Source organism: Botrytis sinoallii (genome assembly GCF_014898435.1).
Source record: "Botrytis sinoallii strain Bc 23 chromosome Unknown BSIN_022, whole genome shotgun sequence".
Lineage (NCBI taxonomy): Eukaryota > Fungi > Ascomycota > Leotiomycetes > Helotiales > Sclerotiniaceae > Botrytis > Botrytis sinoallii.
The window spans coordinates 591435-612116 of NW_024066049.1; the positions used below are offsets into that span (position 1 = coordinate 591435).

Here is a 20682-nt window from a genome sequence, read left to right on the forward strand (position 1 = left end):
AATGTTGTGAAATAGAAAATGTGTTATTCCAAAAGCTGCTTCTGTAGACAGAAAGTAAAAACTGATCATGAATTTTACATTTTGTGCTCGGGAAGTGAGCCTAATATAGACAGATTCGAGTGAAATTTTGATTATTTGTGTCATGATGGTGAATGTCTTCTTCATCTTGGGAGCACCTCGGGAATTTGATGAAAAAATGAGTAAATAGACAGATGATTCGATTCGAATTTATTAGCACTACTATGAATAAATGAGCAATTATATGGAGAAATGAGTAACCAATGAGGAAACGACATGATGAAATCTCATCTCCAATGTGAAAGTAGCAAGAAATATCTAGTTAGATGACTTTTCAAAACACTCTCTAAAGGGAGCAGAAGTAGTCGGCCGCTTAAAGAGCCGACTGGTATTGTTAGTGCCCATATAGTTTGATAAAATCTGAATTAGATGTATAAATTTTATATATGCAGAAAGAATAATTAAGACTATATTGCCTGATATTGACAAGGAGGAAGAACTACTGAGTAAAGTGATCCAGATATATAGCCAGTCCTAGTCATACAAGTTCATTGTTACTCATAAAAGTCATCACTTGCACAAACTCTGTAGAGATATTGTAACGTTTCTCAAATAGCGTGCCCTGAGTCAATCCATATACTTCGGTTCCAAAATAGATGCTAATGGCAAAAGACAAACAATCATAACAAAATAAAACAAAAGACTGCAGCAAGGCGACTTGCCTATGTTTTGGCTCCATAGATAACAATGAAAATCAGGACAAATCTATGACTACTTCATGAAGAAAATGCTCCATTTGGTATTTGTTAGTTCAAGAAGTGTTCAAAATGATGTCAGACCGATTGTTTTACAATTTTATCTCCTTAGGACTTCCAATTTGTGTTTGATCGAGGACATCAAACCCAAACAAAATCTTCAGTAACAAACTTTCTCTGCTAACAACGAACAGACTTACTCCACCGACTCTCTATTTTTCAATAACTAATCGTTCTACACTCTAAATTGAGTAAGAATTGCACAAAAGAGCTATCAATGACGATACAAAGCAAACTGAAACTTGAGCTGGTGTTATGCAAACTACATCTCCATTCTACTAAATCATGTATCCACCTTCATCATGGGACCTGGTAAACTCTTCGCTCAACGGAGGATTGAGTTTTCTTTGACACATCAAACAGGACCGTTGATTTATACTTTGTAAATTAAGCTACCTACCGTTGAGTATCTTCCAAAATTAGTTTGCAAAGTCGAAGGCCACACAAATATCGCCCAGCCAGCTTGGTATGTGGTGGATGGCAAGTAAAGGGAGAGTGAAGGGGTGAGTGTTCTAGATACTATTACATCGATCAGGAAGGTTCTGGAGCTTGATAGAAAGTCAAAATTCGGTAAAGAGAAGAAGACCAAGGGAACACCAGGGAGAAACTGAGAAAATATCGGGCTGTAATCTCGGCGCAAGTCCGTTCATGTCGATACTCGGGAAGTAGCATCGTCATATGATTGAAGATCAGCCATAGGAAGAGACTTTGAAAGCCAACCTAAATAATTTCATTCTTCCAGCCATCTAAACCAAGTATCCCACCCTCGGTTCTGGGGTCGATTGGCCATTTTCTAGCCGCCAGTATATCCAAATCGCTCCTCCAGCCAGCTTCCCACATTTCGATACCTGTCCACCCAATCATAGCTGCATTATCTGTACAGAATTTTGGAGGTGGAAACAATAACCTCATATTTTTATGCCCCCAAACATCTAGTAATGACCTCAATATATGCTTCAGATACTGATTTGCAGCAACACCTCCTGAGACAACGAGGGTTTTTGTTTCCTTCAAATCTGGGCGCTCAAGATTTAAAATCACTCTAGAAGCAAGGTGTTCAAATGCGATTCTCATAGTCTCTTGAGCAAGTAATCTCCTTTCTATAACATCCATTTCTGGATTACGGTTCATAATGCGCTTGATTTGGCTTCCGACACCAGAAAACGAGAATTCTGAATTGTAAGATTTTAACGGACGATGACCAGTACTCATGTAGGGTGGTGTTAATGTCCATTCATATTTTGTTGGCCTTGGAATCTGTGCAATACTCTTTTGAGAGGGCTCGTAATCATATGTGGAATTGGGAGTAGGAAATGCGAATTCTTCCATAACACGTCCATACATCACATCCGATGCAGATTCAATTACAGAAGCTGGTAAAATATCTCGTGCTGTCTTGTCGACCATGTCTCCAACCGCAAGATCCGAGGTTGTTGCCAAGATTTCGTGGTCGCAAAGTTGACGAGAATGGACAAGCATGGTGTGTCCACCAGACACCAACAAAGAGAGGAATGGATAGGAAGGATCATTCTCATACTTTTCGATTTCAGTTTTGTTTCCCGCATCAAGGGCGGATACCATTCGTGGCGTTAGAGCATGGGCCTGCATATGGTTCACACCTAATAGAGGGATTTGCCATGCCACAGCCAAACCTTTCGCAGTATCAATACCAGTGATGAGATTCGCTCGCATCCCTGGGCCTCGGGTCACGGTTATGAAATCTGGCTTTTTGTATAACTTAGATCCATGATGTGATGCGACGGCTATAGTGTTCTCAAATGTTGCACCCGTGGAGTCTTGTCGAGGTAGAGTCCTGATAGCTTCTTTCACCAATTGTGCTAAGTTCTTCTGATGAGACTCATGTGCTGCGATAGGCCACACTCCCCCAAATGATCTGTTGTCCGATGTAACCTTGGAATTGAAGTGTAAGGTGGCAGAATTATTTTCATGCTTCTCTACAATGGAAACGCTTGTATCATCGCACGAAGTCTCAATCGCCAGCGTCAGGAGAGATCGTTTGGGAGTGCGACATAATGAACTCTTCGTGTTGCAAACACGCCTGGAAAGGGGACATAGTGACTTCATAAAGTACAAGTCCAATTCTGAGGTAATATTGGAGGTCAATCTTGAGAATAGGTTAGAGGCTCGAAGGAAAGATAGGTTCAGGTAAGGCTGAGCCTGATATCTTGAGCCACAGAATGCTGGTGGGGTAGCTTCAGCCACAGCCCAACTTTCCTCGTACGGAGTGTTAGCTCCGCGAAATTCACAAGTTCAAACGACATAAACAAAGTCGACCAACGGCATCGTCATCAGAGGCAATACAGCCTCGTTCAGCCTCGCAGTAATATAGAGGCCATTGCCTTTCTTGGCTTATTGGAAAATACCCTGTGTTTACATTCAGATACCGGTATCATCACCATTGGTGGAACCTTTGATAAGGTCGATAAATATCTTTCGAGCCCGAGAATGATCAGAGTCAAACAATATCCTTTACCTAGCCAGGTAATTACTGCGACGAAACCAATCAAAAGATTATGATGCGTAATGAGGAACCTCTGGTCTCCCAAATCCTGAGTGATTCATCACTTCACATTGAAGCCGATGGCATACGATCGAAAGCAAAGGCAAAAGCCAAACGCCTGTTGAGGATTGACGGTAGCAATTTCACATCCGAAGATAGTGAAGAGGACGAATTTTTCGACGCTGTAATGGAGGAGATCAACCAGAACCCAGCTTTCGACGCAGACAAGGTACTAAATACCTCCAGATTGGGAAATGGATCGCGAGTAGAAAGAACAAAAAACATCTTGCAGGGGACTGCAGACGCTATAGCTCACCCTATCGCGTCAATCAAATCGAAAGCCACAAGACAAACTGCGGGGAAATTGGCCAAAAGTCGACCATATCTCTCAAATCAAGCAAACTTTGATTTCCTCGAAGCTCACGATGATTTACAGCAAGCCAAGGACGTTCATCATGCTGGCGACGATGAGGATGCTATTGAGGACCATATAAATAATATTGACTACTTCGAAAAAAGGGTTGACAAGATCCAGCGAACTCGAGAGGAAATGCGTGTTGCTTGGGTTACCGCCAGACATGTTCACCGTGTTCGAGCTGTTGATAATATTCCTCCACCACTCCCTCCCATACAGCGTTTTGAAAGGAAGGATGATCATGGGTTCACAGAATTCAAATGGGAAAAATGGATTGGATATGTGAGTCCGCACAGTTTTGAAATTATCAACCTCATTCTAAGTGGTCAATAGAAACTTCTTCATGGCTCACGCCCTTTCGCCGCGCAATACATCGATGATTTTGAAGAGCTTCCCTTCGATATCGACACTTTCCGCAGACACGTAGAAAGACTGATTATAGTTAGTGCTCCATTGCAGGAATTCGCAGTAGATATCAGGAAGATTTACAGATGGGAGGACCGATGGCGAACATCTAAATGGTTGATATCATATCTATTGCTTTGGTATACATCATATATTATGTCATTCTTGGTAAGTAAGTTTCGGATACAAAGTATCTTCTCTAACCTTTTTGTGTTCAGTATGCGTATATTGTCTACGCGACTGCAAAGAACTACTATTACCCTTCATCGGTCTCTGCGTTGCGGGATGAATTCTCAAGAAGTATTGATCGAGGAACTACAGCTTTGAAGGTCGGAGAGCTCATGGACCAGCATGGAAACAAAGACTGGCTAGGCCCTCTTTTGGAAAAACTCGGCCCATATCTACAGTTACAAATTGCAGATTTGGCCAACTTACTTGAGGTCTACGACAGTTTTATTCACTTTCGCCGCCCGCAGAACACATTTCACTCTCTTTTCCTTTTTTCGGCCGCGTTTCTACTTAGTGCATGTGCTTCAATGCAGTTCACCATGAAGGTATTCTGGTTTGTGGCCGGTCTTATATTTTTTGGCTGCTGGCCTATCAGCTCTTTATATCCCCGATATCGCCTGCTGGTTTCGCCGCTCAAGTGGGCTTTTTGGGATATTCCCACATACCCAGAATGGTCTCTCCAATATCTTCAGGAACGTGGATCTTCTGCCTTAGAAGAAATCAACCTACACGCATTAGAGAATTCAACTGACCGATTCGGAAGTCCGGAGGTAATCGTGGGACCAGTGGGCGACGATGCAAATAGCTCCAAAGCCGAGACGATGCATTTTCAAGCTCTCGGTTTGGGCACCATGCATAAAGAATCTAAAGACCTTCTGTCATTTCGTTGCACTTTGCATCATGTTCCAGGACATCTCATAATTTCTACCAAAACCATCCGTTTTGAAGCTTTAGTTTCCAACATTTTGCCCTGCAAATCGTTCAATAAAACATACAGTGAGTTAATCGAAATGTCGAAACAACAGACAAAAGATTTGCTGTTAGCTCCACTAGCGAAAATGACTATTGGAAAGGATAAACTAGAGCTGAAATTTCGTGGGGAAGCTGGTGGTGACATGCACAGTGAGAGAAAAAATGGGCATGTGGTTGTACTACTCGAAAATATGAGGGGAAGGGATAAGGCATTCAACAGTATTGTAGGCTTCAGCGGGGTGAGATGGCAGTGTTTGCAAAAGGCATCGGGAAAACTTGCTGAAATGGAGAATGAATCATCGAACGCGAGCCCTACTTAGCGCATTTTGCACTTCTTTTCCACGAACATCGGCGATTACATTAGGGGCTGAGCTAATCATAACTCCGACTTTTTTTTAAATATAATTTCAGCTTTTTTATTATCTATTTGGTACTAGTCCTCCTCATTAAAATCCCACTACGGTCGTTCCAGGAAGAAATTTGACACTCGCCGACTATGCGCAGCCACACAGACTTACAAGATTTTACACATGGTTGGACCGGGCGGTGACTAATTGAGTTAATGGATTTGATGCTTGATCGCTGTTTTCCATTGAACCGATATTTGAGTAACTTGATGGACTTCATGATTGGATTCTAGAAATTCAAGGAAATTATGATTTGGATCTGACTGAACGGCTGTAGCTCCATCACAATCGAAATGAAGCAGTGGCGGGACGGTACATATGTACCATGGTACTTGAAATTGCGAATCATTTTTATCAAGGCATCAACCAATTGTTGATAGATCTCCATCTTTTGAAAACGAACCAGCCAACCGTTCCCCAACAGGCACTTTAAGTGAACGTTGGACCCTGAGCTTTTCATGGTGTCCTTTTCTATGCCCTTCCTTGCATCTCGGTTATATCCTTGCGCTGATTACCCACTTCGCGTATTTCAGCTCGTGCGATGGACTCCACTCTATCCCTAGTGGGCTAGACTTTGATCTAAACCCAGACCTAAGATTAACACTAAGAGAGATCTGGGTAAAGATAGCCTATGACAATACGAATCCAACCCTTCGGCGAGTCCATCACTGGTACTTCCATGATTATTTTCACTCAATAGCTTGGGTTTATATTAGAGTTTGCGTTTGTAGGTAAATCAGAGATAAAGATTTTAATGGCGATAACTGGAAATGGATCGAGCTCGTCAATTATTGGCGAATCAAATTCAAATATCTCCTGTGCTGTGAGAGGTCTGAGGGCGAAAATCCCAACAGTCCGGGGACTGTAATTCTACGAAATGATAATCATAAAAGTCTCCTGTTCTCCACCTTCTATTGCTTTTTCTCTGAATACAGATTGGTCATTTACTTTCTTTTTCAGTTCTCCCAAATCAGTATGAGTACACAGGCCGCTGCAGTGTCCAGGCAAAGAGCCGAGGCCGCTGAATACTCATTCGCTGAAGCTCTCTCATTAAGCTCCAAGGACTCCTTTCAAATTTTATCCAAAGGAGAATTGGGCTTACCATTATCACCCAATAGTCCAAGTACCAATCACAACACTTATAGCATTTTCCCCGAAAGAACATTGGCTGAAAGAACTCTTCTCGAAAAAACAATACCTAGAAATCTTGCGCCACCCCCGCAGCAAAAACAAATCATGGCACCACAAACGCCAAATTCCGGAAAGTTCTCCAAGTCTCAAGCGCAATGTATGCAGCTTTGCCTGAAGACAACAGCTCTCAGCGATCGTATTTCAGTTAGGGTCTTGGAATACCTTACAACGGTGAAAGAGCTACCTCAAGGTTTCGAAGCCCTCGCCCATGACTTTCTCGACACTTGTCACATCCTTTTTTCAATCGAAGCTGGACTCGAAGAATGCAATCATCATGTACAAAATTTCCCTATCGAAATGATAACAGAACTCGATCACAAATTTCGAGCCACCCAAGCGAACTTCCAAGTGTTCTACCAGTTGCTTGCTAAATTTCTTCAACATGAAAATGTGGGAAGTTTCAAGCGAGGTTGGGGGAAAATCTTCAGTAACACTCCTAATGATATCAGAAAAATGGCCGGCACATTGAGTAAAACAAGGGATGATTTGAGGATGAGCGCATTGGTTTTCCAATGGAGTTTGGGAAGTGACAAAATTGAAAAGGAGTTGGGTATTGGCTACCTTGGCTTAGCTGCGGCGCTCAATAGAATGGACGAAAAGGCTGGACGCAAACCCAGCAAGACTTCAGACAGCTCAAGTTCTACGCCAATCATGCCGTCGCCTCTTGGACTAGGAAACGGCGATGCTAGTAGTCATTACAACGTCCAAGCACCACAAATGCCCCTTCCAAATTTCCCTCTTCCCCCACTACCCACCAACGGATGGCCCGGTAGAACATCTTCCAGTCAGCACCCTGAGCCTTTGGTAGATAGAGCATCTGCTAGAGATGCTTCCCTACTTCTGGGCTCAAACCTTCAACGATTTAATACGAATAGTGTTCATACTCCCATGAGTCCACAAACCATCAGCTCGCATGATTCCGGCGAGAGATCCTATACAGACTTAATCAACTCCTTTGATAATCATCACATGAACCATCATCTTGATGATGCCCGATCGCATACCGAGACTATTGAATCTGGCAGTCTCATCAAGGATGTCGATGGATTGATAATAAACCATTCCGAGGCAATCCGACTCAAGGCAGATCCCGACAACATGCCTCGTTGGAGTCCTCGAGGTAGTGCGGGCTCAAATACTGGACCTATGAAGGCTGCTTTGATCTCTGCTATTCGCGACAAAAACCACAAAGCCGTAGAGAAGTTATTAGATGGCGGTGTACCAGCAAACACAGGGTCAGAAGTCAATGCCCTTAAAGAGGCAATTCTAGCTCATGATGCGGAGAGTGTAAGATTACTACTTACTTTTGGCGCCAACCCAAACGAACATGATAGAGATGGAATTACACCTTTAAGAGCATCTGTTGACAAATCCTTCCTGGCTGGAGCTACCACACTTCTGAAATACGGAGCTGATCCTAATCTTGTTGCTGGTATCGATATGGAATCACCTCTTGCTGTATCAGTTATGCAGAACATGGTCGGCTTTTCACATCTCTTCTTGATTTATAATGGCGACGCCAATCTCTCTACCTCGAATGGCGATACGCTTCTCATCGCTTCTATCAACAAAAGGACATCTAAAAAATTCATGGAATTACTACTAAAATACGGTGCAAACCCCAATGCCAAAAGTAAGGAGGGAAAGACCGCTCTGTTTGAAGCCATTACATGTGGAAGAGCAGACATTGTCTCCATATTGTTAGAAAATGGGGCAGATCCCAATCTCCCAGGACCGAAACACATGCTCTGGCCTGCAACCTACCAAACCGCTTGTCTCCAATATCTCCTTACACATGGAGCGGATCCCAAAAAATGTCCAGGAATCATGGAATTGGCGACCAGTATTAACAACATCGAATCAGTCCGTACTCTCCTTACACATGGCGTTGATCCCAATGCCAAGAAAGATGGCGTATACACTCCATTATGTACATCAATCCGAGACGACCGACCAGATATCTTCCAGCTCCTTCTCAGCAACAAAGCCGATCCTAACACCATGGCAAGTGAATATCCAGCTTGGAAATGTGTTACCCATAACCGAATTCATTTTCTCCCCGCCTTGGTAAGTGCCGGAGCAGACATTCACAGTCCCAAAGGTATTGCCGAAATGGCAGTAAGTTGCAATAACATGGAAGCACTCAATTGGCTTCTCGACCAAGGTGTTAACCCCAACGACAAGTCTGCGAAAGGAATGTCACCTCTCACAACCGCTATCCGCGAAGAACGCCTCGAAATGATTGATCTCCTCTTATTACGTGGAGCAGACGTCAATGTTCGAGGTCAAGACTGGCCTGTTTGTATGGCAGTTCGCAGTCCTCAAATTCTCAAACGCATTCTATCTGTAATGCCGGAACCTCGTGCTTACAAAGGAGTTTTGGAAATGGCAGTTCATGCAAACCAATTAGAATCCGTCAAGTTACTTCTTGCAGCTGGTGTATCAGTTGAAGACAAAAACGGCGGAGTCTTCTCGCCTCTCACAACGGCCATCCGCGAAGATCGCATTGAAATCGTTAAATACCTTCTCAATGAAGCAGGTGCAGATATCAATGCTCCTGGTGAGCATTTACCTATCGTCAAAGCACTTCGTCGTTACCAGGGAGGCGAGACAGACATGATTGAATTGTTATTAGATCATGGTGCAGATCCGAACAAAATCTACCGGGGCTGGAACGCCATTATGCAAGCGATTGAGAATGGTGATGCCGAAATTCTGAAGCTGGTAGCGGGAAAAGCGGGAGTCAATTTAGAGGCAAAGGATGAGATGGGGAGAACGGTCAGCGATATCGCAGCTAGCAGGGGATGGAACGAGGCGGTTACTATTTTGCACGATAACATGTCTTTGTGAGATTAAGATAGATATTGAAATGGGGAACAGGGATTTTTTGATTTTTTTTCCCAATAGCTGGGCGTTTGGAATCGGAAATACTTGGCATTGTTTTGCACGGCTGGAAAGGTTCGGGGTTAGATGGAGCATTTATTTGTACATAGATTATTTTTGTGATTATTCTTTTGGACTACCATGATTACCCCTCTTCGATATATATCAATCTATATTCATTTCCAATATCTTAAGATCTCATACATTGCTGTTGACTTTTTTTTAATATATTTTACTTTCATCTATCTATGTAACCGTCATACTACAAATCCATGTCGGAACCCAAAACCCCATTAAAATCCCATACATTCCCATCCTCTTGAAATGACACCCAACATATATTAAAGACTCCACTTCTCACATTCGCATACCAACAACCAGCAATTGATCGTCGAAAATTAAGATTGATTTTCCGATCATCGTTGATCCATCCACGCATCTCATCCACATCATCCACTTCATCTCCGAAACCTTGGACGTCTTGCTCGCCGAGCTCGCCTCTGGGTTATCATTCCTCCTGACAGGGATTCTCTGGCTAATCAACATAACCCCGGATCAACCGAAGGAAAATCCATCCCTCTAGCGATGTGATGGATCCACAAAGAAGGCCTAGGCTTATTTAGAATTTCGGAGCCCTGTGAGGCGAGGGGTGTTAGCACGGTTAGTTGGTTCCTGTCACTTTGCATACCCACTTCACGGAGTGTTTAACTATTATTGGGGGGTTTCGGGGAATAGATTGAAAAGGGAAATTTTACTCGAGATTTTTTTTTCTGTCTCTGGTTATTTGCGAGATGGGAAATGGTTAGTTGGATGGTTTGGTGGTTCGTTGGTTCGTTGGTTGGTATTGGGTTGGTTGGATGCTGGAAATTCCCGCTCTTAGTGGTCTCGTATTGTGTATTTGTGTTTAAAACGCTATGCTACGCCACATTGCTAGATTATGTGCGTGCTGGCTTTTGACGTGAATAATGCACGTAGCACGTGGCGAGTGAGCAAACGTGTGGGGGTGCATTCGATGGGGTGCAGAGTGGGATGGATGTCAGCACTTAAAAATAACGGCATTATTCCGAGGGTTTTGGTTGGTGATTTGAGTTTGGGGTTTTGAAATTGGGGTGAGAGATGACGGGAAGATAAGTTGGTGAGTTTGTTTTTTTCTTATGGATCTACATATTGACGGAAGTAGTATTTTGTCAGTGAGGAGGAAGATGAAGATGAGTGTAGCGGTTTGTCTTCAATAGATGTTAAGCGATGCAAGCAAGTGCATGTATCAGTATCAACCAATTTTTCATAATGGAATTCAAGGTTCTAGTGTGAAGGTCTCCTATCTAAATGCGATTGTGGTAGTTTCAAAATAGTCAAGCACATACATGTACTATCTAGTGAGGTCGTATCGATGACTGTTGTCAGGAGAAAAGTCAAATTCTTAATCTGATCTCTTGGGGTAAGACGCAACTGCGTCAGTGCGAGTTGCATGGACGAAGAGCAACACACGCCAGTGGGTGCATGGACATCTTGAATATTTCCCGCCTTCCAAATATCTTAATGCATCAACCTCCAATTGATTGATATCAAGATTTATAATTTCATTATTTGTTCTGGAATGTTCCATTACACGTGATCGTAAAGTACTCCAATCAGTAACTAAAAGAGATCTCTAAATTCAATTTTATTAGTGTCCCTCCAGTCTGTGCACCCTTAACCCGACGCATCGATATAGTGCCATGACTGGCATGTGGAGCTTTTTGAACTAACGGGTAGTCTGCATGTCTACATTCCAAATACAGTAGCGGGATCTACGTTCTAACCCGGCCCCGATGAACTCTATCTTTCATACTATTCCCGTCTAGCTTACTGTGTCCCTCGTCGATGAGAGTTGAATAGTTCATCAGGAGAAGAGACTAGGTCGTCTCGTACATAGGGTTTCTCAGATATACGTACACCAAGATTCCGGGTGGCGAAGAGTTCAAGCGACAGGTTCAGAGTTCTTTTCTCATGAGTACGGGAGAATGTAGAGAATAGTTTTCGAGGAAATGCGAAAGGTTGAGAAGTCAGATCAGACGCAGATATGGCGGTTCCGAGCAAAGAAAATGATGAATCATTTCCCTATTAGACATATATGTGATCTGAAGTGAGATCCCGTGTCATCCTGCTATGTATTTTGACTTTTTGGGATAGGTTTCTAACATCATCAGAATAAACAATAGCAAATTACATTAAATACAATAGGATTGTAAACAAAAGGGAGTTCTTGTTAAAGCTTCGTCTTTTAAGCGCCTAACTTGTCTACAGATATGCATTTGAAAGAGATTCAAGATACAAATCAAAAGCCATCTTAACTTTCCCCAGCCTGAGACAACAAACAGCAACACACACAACAGAAATATCAACCAGAGCACCAAAAACACAACTCAAAACACAACACAATCACTTCACCAACCAAGTCGCCAGTATAATATCATTTCATCAACTTGATATAACCCCCGAGCGTATTTTGACCAGCTACAAATAGAAATGTATAGGCATGGTTTTGTGACGTTTGCTTCTCCGTGGTCGCGCCTCATATTGACCACTACGAAACCGTCATGAGAATGAGGAAGGACCAGTGTAAATACTGCTTGATAGGAAGAATGGGCGGCAAAGTGATGGTTTGGGTGGTATTAATCATGACCATCTATTAGTTGCATATTGAGCACAACAAAAGAACGAGATTCCCTGATCATCAATACTTTGGAATCATTAATACGCGAGACGTCGGAAGAGAAGTCTCCTTCTATCGTTAAGCTACTACGGCTGATCAATAGATCGAACTCTGCGTTGGAGCTGGCATTCGTTTCATCATGCTATTTTAAAGGGGGTTTGGTGTTTAGAAATTCTAGGGGGGAAACATTTTGTTGCTTTCTCGTTGTTGCAATGGTTGCGGACAAAGAATTGGATCACCAGTGGGTGTACGGACTGATGGGATAGCGCACAAATAAATTTGTGAATATCTTTTGATATATTAAATCATTTATGTTAGGAATCATTACAATTCTTGATCAAAGATGGAATAATCAAAATGTGAATTCTGATATCAAACAATTGAAGAATGAATTTATTAAAAATATTGAAAATTAGAAAGTGTCCTGTCAATCTATGCACTCACTGGTAGACCATTCAGCGGAAGTAAGTATGAAGAGCAAGCAAAAGAATCATGTCTCAATGTTTGGGCATAGGTACATCGAATGATTCTCAGTCAAATCGTCGCTGAAACGCATGGAACAAACCTCCGAAGAAATGAGACTTGAGTACCATTCTTACTCAGGTCTCGGAAGCCATTTGGAAGCGCGTAAATGCATTTTGCAATCCTACTTGAATTAACCAATCAATTCAACTCAATCTGCTGTTTCATTACAGTCCTCAAATCACTTCTTCACATGCAAACACACCCTACAAAAAATCCCATCTCCCTCATCTTTTCTTTCTCCCAAACACTCAACAACAATGCTCCAACCACATCCAACCCATCTCCCAACAACTCGCATTATATCCCACAAACTCTAAACAACCCCCCCCTAAATCCTTCACCCCAAAAGCACTTCTCGGGTCGAGAACCAGTAGTATTAATAATGTCTCCACCACCCTTCCTGATTCCTCAGAATCCCAGAAAGGTATCACACAAGTCGAATTAACGATTCCACTTCTCGATCAGTGACACCATCAAATCATTCTTCTCAGCCTGGGGAGATTCCTTCTACTCCAGATGCGCCGTTTTCTCGACCACGACTACGACTTGGGAGAGATAGTGACGAGGAAGATTTCGGTCGTGTTGCTTCTGTGGGGTTGGGCTGTTCCGGGGGTGCTTATGGAGGGTTTTGGAGAGCCTCTGGTCTTTATTCCTCTGGGAACCGGGAGGATTTGCTGAGTGTACGAGTTAATACAGAACTCCTCGGTTACCATCTCTTTCCAAATATTAATCGACAGGCTTGGACGTGAAGGCCGTCGAGCCTACTTTGATTTGTTTTGACAGCACAAATGAGCAGGAAAATTCCGCTCTAGTGATAGTCATGGGATTGAAGAATTGGGTGACGGTCCCGATTCAAAATGGGCAGATTTACCTTGTGAAGTCAAACCATATATGGGGGTCGATTTTGACTTGGGCAAGATGCGTAGTAGAAACAAAATTTTACCGAGCAGCAATCACTTTGGTCTCACTCAAAATTTCAGGCTGATTGATGCTTCTCGACATAAGTATTGAGCCTCTACAAAGCACAAGAGACTGCCAGGAGAGCAAATTTTGGCAGAATTGTATTTAGACGCTCTCTTCTGAGGGTTTTCGATTTTCGGGTTCATTTCCAACTCCTGATTTCCGGGTTGGATAACAGACAACTAACGACCCAATATGAATAGCAAGAATATACACTCATCCACAGCAGCGGAAAACACATACCAATCTATCAAGATTTTCAGAGCGAGGACGGCACTAGAGCTCTTCATACATACCATTGTGTTTCCGAGCCCAACAGTTCTGATATAACCATTTTCCATCCACAATTAATCTGCCGCTGAACTTGTGGGACTCGCTGGGAACAGACTGTATTCTTTGCTGTTAGTGTTGATCGATGGGATGCAGATACTTTGGAGTAGGTATGCTATCATCAGCCTCGTGATGGATATGCTGCGCCAGGATATTCATTTCAACAACTGATTACCCAACAGAGGGTCGAAAAGTACTGCTCGTGATAAATTTGGGGACTGAATTCCGCGATGAAAGGAAACAGGTTCGCGAGAAGGTAGTACTTAGGTCCAGAAGTAAACGCAGAAGAAGTTCTTGATTAAGGCAAATATTGTTAAAAGGCAGACTCTACACATTTCACTTACATTTGCTAGGGCCCTAGAGGGTGAGACTCTGAAATTCCTTGAATTTGACATTGTCTTTGGTATCGCTTGATACCCCTATCCAGATCCAGAGCACTTGAAATGGAGGAAAGTTCATGTTTTTTTATGTCATTTCCAATGTTGTGATTGGCATCTCGAGCATCTGGAATCTCCGATATCTTGAACGATTCCTAGTATATATAATTATAGTTATCCGATTTCCCTACACTTATCATAGGTCCTCATAAGCAATCATATACATCCATTTCAGTACACGCAAGGCTTCGAGGGTTGAAGACAAGGTCGAATTAGGCGGCTAGTCTGTATTAATAGTGGTATTTATTCGTACGAGACTAGATATCTGTAACACCAAAAATTTCGTGATTTGAGTAAATTGTATAGAATTCAATATCATAAACAATGTTTCGTCATTTTCAGCCATATAATTGTGGATTTGAAAACACATTGAGGTTCATCGGTTCCGAGGTCTGTTTGAGAGAAAGTTGATTGCACAGCCACACTCGAGCCAAGATTTCTCACCACCATACAGAAAAATACGTCATTGTGGCTCTTGCTGCTCCCTACCTACCAGTCCAGGCTCTCCTCACATAAACAACAAGTAAATTACAAAGTGATGAATATTCCAGCCTGATATCATCTTCATTTAACTCGATTTTCTTCCAAGGAAGGAACAATGGTCTACAACAACAACATCAGCACAACCCAGATTCCCTAACAAATACTATACCTCCTTTCTTTCTTCGAACCAAACAAACTACCACGAAGCACACGCCATCCATACTCAAAAATGGCCTCACTCCTTCGTCAAATTGTCGCAGGTCCGCGTTCTCGTCACCCAGAAGCAGGATTGGATCTCTGCTACGTAACACCTAATATAATTGCGACGTCTGGACCCAGTGGCACATATCCGCAGCGAGCATATCGCAATCCGCTCGATCAACTCGTTACATTCCTCGATTATAAACATGGGAAAGAGGGATGGATGATATGGGAATTTAGGGCCGAGGGGACTGGATATCCGGACGAGGAGGTGAGAGGAAGAGTTAGACATTGGCCATGGCCGGATCATCATCCGCCGCCTTTCAAGTTGGTTCCGGGGATTGTAGGAGGAATGAGAAATTGGTTGGAGGGGGCGGGAGACGGCGAGGGAAAGGATGAGAAGAAAGAAGGAGGAAGGGTGGTGGTTGTGCATTGTAAAGCTGGGAAGGGGAGAAGTGGCACAATGGCTTGTAGTTATTTGATTGCGGAGTGTGGATGGAAGGCATCCGAGGCACTTGCGCGATTTACAGAGAGAAGAATGAGACCGGGTTTTGGACAGGGAGTCTCAATACCAAGTCAATTGAGATGGGTTGGTTATGTGGATCGATGGACACAATCTGGCAAACATTATGTTGATCGACAAATTGAGATTATGGAGGTACATGTGTGGGGATTAAGAGATGGTGTGAAAGTCCAAGTCGAAGGATATGTTGATGAAGGCAAAACAATCAAATTATTTCACGTCTTTACAAAGAAAGAAAGAGTGGTGGTAGAAGGAAATACACCCGGTAGTGGGGGACTCAAAAACATGATATCCGACATGGCAGGATTTGGAAACCAAGATAAAATCGCAACATCCAAAAGCGCAGATCGAATTGAGGAACCCAAAAATCTAAAGCCAACACCACGAGCTACAGAACCCAGTCCTAGCGAATCAGAAACGGATTCAGAAACTGGAGGAGGAGCAGTCATTTTTAAACCTTCTACAAGAGTTATACTTCCTACTAGCGATATCAATATCGATTTTGAACGCAGAAATAAAGCTTCCATGGGTTGGACCATGGTCACAGCTGTTGCTCACGTGTGGTTCAATGCATATTTCGAAGGTAACGGACCTGAAAAGAATGGCAAGCCAGACGAAAATGGTATCTTCGAAATTGAATGGGATAAAATGGATGGAATCAAAGGTTCTTCTCGTAAAGGTACAAGGGCCTTTGATAAACTCGCCGTAGTTTGGAAAGTCTATGATTCCGAACCGGGCCGCGGTAGAAAAGAAAGTGTCATTGAAGAACCTGGTCGAAATTCTCCCGTCCCTGAAGTCCAAGCCGCGGATTGGAAGGGAGAAAATGAAGTTTCTCCTACCAATGGAAATAGAGATTTGGGACTCCGAACAGAAAGTCCCGCGAGCGCGGAAGTTAGTAAGGCGAGTAGTGTGAATGAGGCTGAGAAGGAAAAAGAAGAAGAGAGGAGAGAGGAAGAGGGGTTGAGAGTCTCGAGTCCAACAGGAGAAGAGGATTTGCAGTTGGATATTACAAGTTCACCCAAACCGCAGGGAGATGCGCCGGTGCCGGGTTTGGAACAGATTAATAAGGGACTCGATACGGCGACGTCGACGACGGCTAATCATGAGGCGAGGAAGTGAGTGCAATTTTCGAAACGAGGATGTGTTGAGGGAGGAGAAGTTACTGACGTTGGGATATAGAGATGTAGGGAATCAGAATGGGAGTGGAGATGGAAAGAAGGGAGTTGATGGAATAAATGATATTCCAAATGCACCACACGTATCCACTATCTCGACAGCGGATTTACCGGGTGGTGTACCGGAGGATCAGATGAAGAATGCGAAGGGTCATAAGTTGGGACATTTGCAGAGTGTGAATCGGACTATTAATTCGTAGGGTTGGGGGGTTGCGGGTGTGGGAAAGGATTTGCAGCGGATGTTTTGGAGGATTGGTTAGTGAGATTCTTTTTGGGGGAAGGTGGAAGAGTAGGGGGAGGTATTATTTAAAGAGACAAAGCGGGACAGAACAGATCAGAACAGACCAGAGTAATTTTTCTAGAAAAATATAGATATCATTGCATGATACCTACCCACCTACTTGTCGAACTTTACTCTGATGTTGCTCTTGCTCTTGATGGGGATAAATTATATTTTAGAGGATTTATAATTCTAAACTAGAGATTATATAATTTCGGTTATGGGACTTTGGTGTATGTTGTGATATAAGTAAAATAAAATAAAATAACAATCCATACAAAAGAAATATAGAAAAGCTACAGGTAATTACTGTATAGTGGTAATAGATGGTAATAGGAATTGCAAATGCGCAGTATGTTTGTGGTGTGGTATATATGAAATGATCTCCTCCTCTTTTCTTTTTCTCCTTCTTTCTCCCCTTCCATTCTTTTCTTTCCTAACTCTCAAAAATTTAAACTAATTCCTTTCTCTCCCAACCATCAAAAATCCAATCCAATTCAGATCAGATCAGATCAACCAACCCGCACCAGATCAAGCCAAGCCAGACCAAACCAGATAGACCAACCACCCCACACCCTCTAAACACATCCTCTAAACCTTATCCCTCAAAACATCACTCACACTCCCACTCGCCGAATGACTCGGACTATACGCGCTACTCCCAGGGGTATATCGAAACCCATCCGCCACACTTCCACTCTCCTCACTCCCATCATTATCTTCATACGCTGGCAACACCTCATCATCATCATCTTCATCATCCATTCCCATCCCAACTCCATGAGTATTATATCCATCAAAACGACGTATCTGATCTTCAGATACGTTTCGCTGATGAGTATGAGCAGATACAGATACAGAAACGGGAATAAAAATGTAATGCGCGGGGGCGGGACCGGGACCGGGAGTAGCAGAAAAAATGCGTCCTTCCTCTGCTGCGACCATGTCGCTTACTATATCCGCTGCATTGCGGAAGGAGGAAATATCTCGGCTGATGGAGAATTCGGAGGGGTTGTTTTCGTCTTCATTTTCACTTTCGCTTTCACTTTCATAGTTGGAATCGGAAGCGGAAGCGGAGAGTAATCGATCTTTTCTTCGAAATCTTCTTCTTGGCCTAGGATGCGGTTCCAGTAGGTTCTGAAAGTGGTGCCGCGGCGACGAGAGCGGGGGTTGAGATGTGGGTGGTGGGTAGAATGAGATTTTGGGTGGCGGGTGCGTCGGTGGAGAGTGATGAGGAGGAGGGAGAGGAGGAAGCCGATGAGGATGAATTTGAGGATGTGGAGGGGGAAGTGGGGTGGGCCGTGGGGAGGGGGGCCTGAGAAATCATCTTCGAGGTGGTGGGGAGGGCTGTCGAAGTGTTCGGGTTTGGAGTGGGGTGGTGGAGGAGGATGCGAGCTTTGGGGGGCGGGGTGGAAGGGGGAGGAGTGAGGGAGGGGGGTGTCGAAGGAGGGTTCTTGGTCTTCGTGCGGACCATTGTGAGGTGGGCTGTGGTGCGGTTCTTCGTTGTGTGGGTGGTGGGGTCCCTCATGTTCTGGCCCTTCGAATGGTTCTTCATGTGAATGATGTGGTCCGTTGTATTCAGGTCCGTCAAATGGTCCCTCGTGTGGATGTTCATCATGATGATGTTCAGGATTATCGAAATCTGGGCCTTCAAATGGTGGTGGTCCTTGTTCATGATGTGGTTTAGTATGTTTTCCATGAGGTCCTTCAAATTTATCTTCAAATTTGTTATGTCCTCTGTGAGGTCTGTCTAACTCTTCAGAATCATCTCCATGATGTCCATCATGGTGTCTTGGTCGTCCTTCCCAAGGTCCATGTTCCTCTTCATCATCATGGAAAGGATGCATTTCATGGTGTCTTCCGTGTTCGAATCCATGAGGACAGAATTCATGTGGAGGAGGTCCATGGGGAGGTACGTGTGGTGGTCCATGTGGTCCATCATGATGAGGACTACGAGGATGAAAATCAAAAGGTGGAGGATAATGACAAATTGGAAGAATATGGTGTCGATGAGGAGGGAAGTGTGGACCGGTATGGTTGTTCTTGCCGTGAGGCACATGTGGAGAAGTATGGTTTCCGGATGTATGATTACCTGGTTTTCCGTGAAATCCTTTACCATGTTTCTTATCCTTCTTTGAGCGTGATTCACGAGAATGATGGAATGATTCTTCATCAAACTCATCACCAGCGATTCTTCCGTAGAATTTACGAGCTTTCTCGCTAATAACTCCAGCGACGCATCGAAGACTATCACAATCTCTGATTCTGTCATCAAGGTTGTGATGTTCTCGAGCGTGTTTTGAGATGTGATGTTTCTTTTTGTGGATGAGATACTTCAACTCTTTCATTTGAGCTTTCATGTATCTAAGCTCAGCCAATTCTTTGTGAATGTTGAACTCTTTGTGACTCATGTGGTGTTTATGCTCTCCCTCTGGACCGTTACCCATAGGATGCTTGTGTTCTCCTTCAGAACCCTCGCTCATATGATGTTTGTATTCCTCTTCAAATCCCTTGTCCATATGGTGCTTATGTTCTTCCTCTGGACCCTTTCCATTGTGATGTTGCTTATCCGATGATGAGTGATGCTCGATAACTTGATCTTCTTCTGAGGAAATAGTTTCGATATTCATAATCTCTGTCTCTCCAGTCTGTCTGAACAAAACCGAGAACCCTGAATTCTCAATTGCCTTTCCATCAACAAAATCAATCATAAACTTCATAAGTTGTCCACGTGGTTTACCATCAATAACGATACAATCGAAAGACCATGATCCCACTACGATTTTATTTGTTGATGTCGAAATGGAACCTTTTCCAGACGAGATTGAAGTTTCCGAATCGAATGCTTGTGAGAGAGGTTGACCATCGATTAGAACATTTCCAAAACCACATGCTTCTATGGAGTGAAGGATATCAACTCGAAGGTCTAGAGGGGAGACATCAGCTGATGAGGAATCATGTCCAAGATCAAGTCGAACGAATCCCATGGTATAAGCTTCTAGAAGTAAAATTTAGTTTTGATAGGTATGAAATCGTAACTCAGATATAACCTAACCAGTAGTGTCAACATCATTCTTTCGAATTCGACATCAACATCTTGTTCTGAAGTTGGTGGTAAAACAAACGCCGACACTATGGCCGGCGCAAGTAAGAATGCCTTTAGAAGGCTACGCATAATGATGAGAGAGCACAGAAGTAAAAGATAGAGTGAAATAACAATGAGATTTAATAATAAATAATAAATAATAAATAATAAATAATAAATAATAAATAATAAATAATAAATAATAAATAATAAATAATAAATAATAAATAATAAATAATAAATAATAAATAATAAATAATAAATAATAAATAATAAATAATAAATAATAATCAATAATAATAATCAATAAAGAAATATCATGCAATAGCACAATATCGAGATATAATATTAA

The 20682-nt window shown here is 42.9% G+C and overlaps 5 protein-coding genes across 5 annotated transcripts; 3 read left to right on the forward strand and 2 right to left on the reverse strand.

The window, feature by feature from the left end:
- Nucleotides 1-1553: 1553 nt before the first annotated feature.
- EAF02_009890 (uncharacterized protein) lies at nt 1554-2918 on the reverse strand (the record flags this gene model as incomplete). Its single annotated transcript, XM_038905938.1, has 1 exon — nt 1554-2918. One exon carries the CDS (start codon nt 2916-2918, stop codon nt 1554-1556), a length of 1365 nt encoding a protein of 454 aa, XP_038754361.1.
- Nucleotides 2919-3370: 452 nt separating this feature from the next.
- On the forward strand, nt 3371-5475 carry EAF02_009891 (uncharacterized protein; the record flags this gene model as incomplete). The annotated part of the gene is made up of 3 exons (XM_038905939.1): nt 3371-4051; nt 4103-4342; nt 4393-5475. The coding sequence occupies 3 exons, from the start codon at nt 3371-3373 to the stop codon at nt 5473-5475; spliced, it is 2004 nt and encodes a 667-aa protein (XP_038754362.1).
- Nucleotides 5476-6537: 1062 nt separating this feature from the next.
- Nucleotides 6538-9603, forward strand: EAF02_009892 (uncharacterized protein; the record flags this gene model as incomplete). Its single annotated transcript, XM_038905940.1, has 1 exon — nt 6538-9603. One exon carries the CDS (start codon nt 6538-6540, stop codon nt 9601-9603), a length of 3066 nt encoding a protein of 1021 aa, XP_038754363.1.
- A 5692-nt stretch (nt 9604-15295) lies between these two features.
- On the forward strand, nt 15296-17165 carry EAF02_009893 (uncharacterized protein; the record flags this gene model as incomplete). Its single annotated transcript, XM_038905941.1, has 2 exons — nt 15296-16905; nt 16970-17165. 2 exons carry the CDS (start codon nt 15296-15298, stop codon nt 17163-17165), a joined length of 1806 nt encoding a protein of 601 aa, XP_038754364.1.
- Nucleotides 17166-18198: 1033 nt separating this feature from the next.
- Nucleotides 18199-20232, reverse strand: EAF02_009894 (uncharacterized protein; the record flags this gene model as incomplete). Its single annotated transcript, XM_038905942.1, has 1 exon — nt 18199-20232. The coding sequence occupies one exon, from the start codon at nt 20230-20232 to the stop codon at nt 18199-18201; it is 2034 nt and encodes a 677-aa protein (XP_038754365.1).
- Nucleotides 20233-20682: the final 450 nt, after the last annotated feature.